The sequence below is a fragment of the Petaurus breviceps genome, unplaced genomic scaffold, assembly GCF_028583685.1.
Source record: "Petaurus breviceps papuanus isolate PSGF00001 unplaced genomic scaffold, PetGlider_PUasm1.0 90701, whole genome shotgun sequence".
Lineage (NCBI taxonomy): Eukaryota > Metazoa > Chordata > Mammalia > Diprotodontia > Petauridae > Petaurus > Petaurus breviceps.
The window spans coordinates 187217-191586 of NW_027187316.1; the positions used below are offsets into that span (position 1 = coordinate 187217).

General features: G+C 36.1%; 1 protein-coding gene across 1 annotated transcript in view; it reads right to left on the reverse strand.

Annotated features, from left to right (window-relative positions):
• The window catches only part of GLYATL3 (glycine-N-acyltransferase like 3), a 16725-nt gene extending 13269 nt beyond the window's left edge, over positions 1-3456 (reverse strand). The window contains exon 1 of the mRNA XM_069065754.1: positions 3379-3456. Coding sequence (XP_068921855.1) covers positions 3379-3456 — 78 coding nt within the window. The remainder of the gene's footprint in view (positions 1-3378) is intronic.
• Positions 3457-4370: the final 914 nt, after the last annotated feature.

Consider the following 4370-nt stretch of genomic DNA (forward strand, 5'->3'; position numbering starts at 1 on the left):
TATATATATATATATATATATATATATATATATATATATATATATATATATCTTTCTTTCTTTCACAAAACCTTAAACCCAGTTCACTCTGAAGCTCATAGATTGGACCACAATAGGTACCTGTCCAAGTTCCACTTACTGGCTGTATTTTGGACCCTCCTGGCTTACAGTGGATATCAGTGGTAACTGTTTCTCTTTGGAACAGCAACCCTGAGGGTCTTCACCTCCCAGCTTGATTTTTTTTTTCTAACTAAAGGGGCCATCTCTTGACTCACTTCTTAAAGATGCCTATTTTATAGAATGGGTGTTACCTCTAAGTGAGTACCTGAAAAGGCCTTAGCCTAAAAGGCCCAGGGTCTCCCATTGCACCCTAGGCCATCTCCAGTCATCCTAATGAATATCTGGTCACTGGACCCAGACAGCTGTGGAGGAGGAAGTAAGACTGGTGACCTTGCACAACCCTCCTTCACTCAAATCAAAGTCAGCTGCAAGTCATGTCATCATTTCCCTGATGCCATGCTCCTCTTCTAAACAAAGGACAAAGACAATCCTCTTTCTCTTCAGTTTTGGGATGCATCATGGAATATTATAATCTCTGAAGAGCTGAAGTTGAATATTGTCCAAAGGGCAGTGGAGAGGTTTATGATAAGCATAGCCTGCATATCTTACAAATGATATATAGCAGAAATGATAGAAAGGAGGTCATCAAAGAAACACATTACTGGAATAAAAAAAAAGTAATTGGTTACATAAGGAGAGCGAATGATGGCTGATGAGCAACGTATGTGCTTCATTTGCATTCACGTGGTGTTGAGGATTTTAAAAAGGTCCATAACCCATCCTTCTGAGCCTTTAAGAAGCAGCTCAAGTGCCATCTTCTCCATGAAGCCATTCCCAGTCCTCCAATTGCTAAGGCCCTCCTTTCTAAATTGCCTTTTTGTTTTTTAATACTTTGTACATATTTGCATTTACTCACTTTATCATTAACTTGGTAGCTAGATAACCCAGTGGATAGAGCATGAAATTTGGAGCCAGGAAGACCTGTATTAAAATCCTGCTTCAGGCATGTACTGGTTGTGTGACCCTGGGCAAGCCACTTACCCTCTGGTTCAGTTTCCTGTTAAGTGGGAATAATAATAGTATCTATCTCACTAAGGCTGTTGTAAAGATCAAAGGTGAGAACGTATGTAAAACACTTTGTAAACCTCAAAGCACTATATGAATGCTATTATTTAGTAGCAATTTCTGCTTTACTTTAAAATATACTTTTTGTACTCTCCTATTTGAATGTTATAGCTTTGGTATTAGTGATTATTTCATTCTTTATACTTGGGGCCGGACCCTGACAGGCCCAAGTTTGAGCCCTGCCTCTGACACTTACAGACTGTGTGACCTTGGGCAAATCACTTAACCTCTGTAGGACTTGATTTCCTCTTCTGTAAAATGAGGGGTTCAGCCTAGATGAATGCCAAAGTCCTTTCCAGCTCTAAATCTATTAGCCTGTGATCTTTTTTTTCATTACTACCCATTAATTCCATTTCACTGAGGAAGCCTTCCCAAACTTGTAATAATTTTTATTACAGGTGATGTGAATCTACTTTAAATTCATATAATTCTGGGAAGCTGGAAATGTCATATGTATCAAGGAGAGTAATAAACTATAGCTATTCAATAAATATCACAATTTTAACTTATATTTTACAAAATCATAAAATTGCTGAGTTGGAAAACACCAGAGGGCATTAAAACAAAGCCATTCCAGAGACAAAAGTCCTAAAGCACCCCCAACAAGTGGTCATCCAGTCTTTACTTGAATGTATCCTAGTGGTGAGGTACTTTTTTACCATTGTGACAAATCAATATATTGAATTCTTTGATAGCTCTACTCGTTATTAAGTTTCCCTTATATGTAGCTAAAAACTTCTTTCCTTTAGTCTTAGTTTTCTACTATTTAGCATAGTTTTCTTTCTGTTTCAAATGATGAATTAAGAGTTCTGAAGCTAATAATGTAACACCTCTTTCAAAACTCAGATTCAGACCAAAAAAAAGCAACTGGACTCAGTATAGTTAATTGTTAGTAGTTACTAACTACTGTACTACTAGTAACTACCTTAACTATTACTCTACTAACTTCTAACTATACTAACTACTACAAATCATAAGAGTACTACTACTACTATACTAACTACTGTACTAACTACTAAATGTTTTTTGATGTTCTTGTTGATTCATTTAAGTTGTTTCAGACTGTCACCCCATTTGGAGTTTTTTTGGCAAAAATACTGGAGTGGTTTGCCATTTCCTCTTTTACAGCTGAGGAAACTGAGGCAAACAGGATTAAGTGATTTGTCCAAAGTCATACAGTTAGTAGCTGTTTGGGGCTGGATTTGAACTCAGGAAAATGAGTAACTCTTGGCCCATCACTTTATCCTCTATGCCATCTAATTGCCCCCTAAATATTTACCTAACGTATAGACTCCATGAAAACAGGAACTGTGGCTTATCTACACTTCTCCTAGCAATTAACGTCATGCTCTTAAATGCTTTTCCTTAATAAAAGTCTGTTTTTATTAATTAATCAGTTAAACATATTAGAATCACAAGTCTTTGACAAAATGAGGACAGGAGAAATCTTGTTATATGTCTATAGGTATATATAATAATATTTATTGAGAGGCAACATGGTATGACCTGGATACAAAATCTACCTCTGAAACATACTGGCTAAGTGAACCTGGGCAAATTACTTGACTTCTCAGTTTTCTAGACTCTTTAAGATTATAAGTTATAGAATAGGTACTGATTTGCATTGGTAAAAAGTTTCCTCACTTGGGAGTTGCCTATACCAGTGAGATCATAAACACAGTCTTTATCCTACTAATAGTAATATACAAAGGTAGCTATCTAGTCAACATTTATACAATTTTACCAATTATATTTTTGCTAGAAAATGCATACGTAATTAGGTCAAATGATAAATGTTCTGAAAGATGATACTTGAAGTAAGTTCGTCTTTTGGGCCATTGTCATCCTGCTGATAGCTACTCAAATTGCATATATGGTCACAAGAAAACTAACAAGTCTTGAAGATTCAAATCCATTTTAACCATAGCACATATCATGCATTATCTAATTGGACTCTCATGAACCTGTACATAATCAAGGCAGATAGCTTCATTTTCAAGTGAAGAAAATGAGGCCCAGAGATATTAAATAACTTGCACATTGTAACACAGTATCATGTTCTTGCCGGTATCTGGCATGCCAAAAAAACCAAAACCAAAAACAAAACAAAACCAACCTTTTTAAAAAAGATTTTTAAAATGTTTTTTAAAAAACATTACAAAAAAAAACAAACAAAAACTAAATATGTGGTACCTTGAGTGATTCAGGAAAGTTACTTTTCAGCATTTGCTCTAGCATCTGAAGTTTGGTGGAGCAATTCAGAAGTATCATCTTCTCCAAAACTCCTAGGAACAAAACAACATCTAATAAAAAACAAAAGCATGAAGGTTTATTTTCAGACTTTGACTTAAAAAAATAGTGTTTTTTAAAAATTTATGTAAAGTCATTTTTAGCATTTGTGTTTTTAAAAATAATTTAAAAATAGTTTTCAGCATTCATTTCCACAAGATTTTGAGTTATAGATTTTCTCCACATCTCTTGCCTACCCCTCACCTCAAGATGGCAAGCATACTGAATACCCCTTTCCCCAATCTGCCCTCTCTTATGTCCCCTCCAACTCCCCCTTACTTTCTTATAGGACCAGATGGATTTCTATATCCCATTGCCTGTATATCCTATTTCCCAGTTGCATGTGAAAACAATTTTTTAACATTTGTTTTTAAAATTTTGAGTTCCAGATTCTCTCCCTTCTTCCCTCCTCACCCACCCCCACTGGGAAGACAAGCAATTCAAGATAGGTTATGCATGTGAAGTTATGCAAATCATTCCCACAGTAGTCATGTTGTGAAAGACTAACTATATTTCCTTTCATCCTATCTCACCCCCCCCCATTTATTCTACTTTCTCCTTTGACATTGTCCCTTTTCAAAAGTGTTTGCTTTTAACTACCCTCTCCCCCAATCTGCCCTCCCTTCTATCATCCCCCCTCTTATCCCCTTCCCCCCTACTTTCCCGTAGGGTAAGATAGATTTTCATCCCCAATTGAGTATGTACGTTATTCCCTCTTTAAGCCAAACCCAATGAGAGTAAGGTTGACTCATTTCCTTTTACCTTCCTGCGCTTCCCCTCCATTGTAACAGCTTTCTCTTGCCTCTTTTATGTGAGATAATTTTCCCTATTCTATCTCTCCCTTTCTCCTTCTCCCAAAATATTCCTCTCTCATCTCTTAATTTTATTTTTTAGAT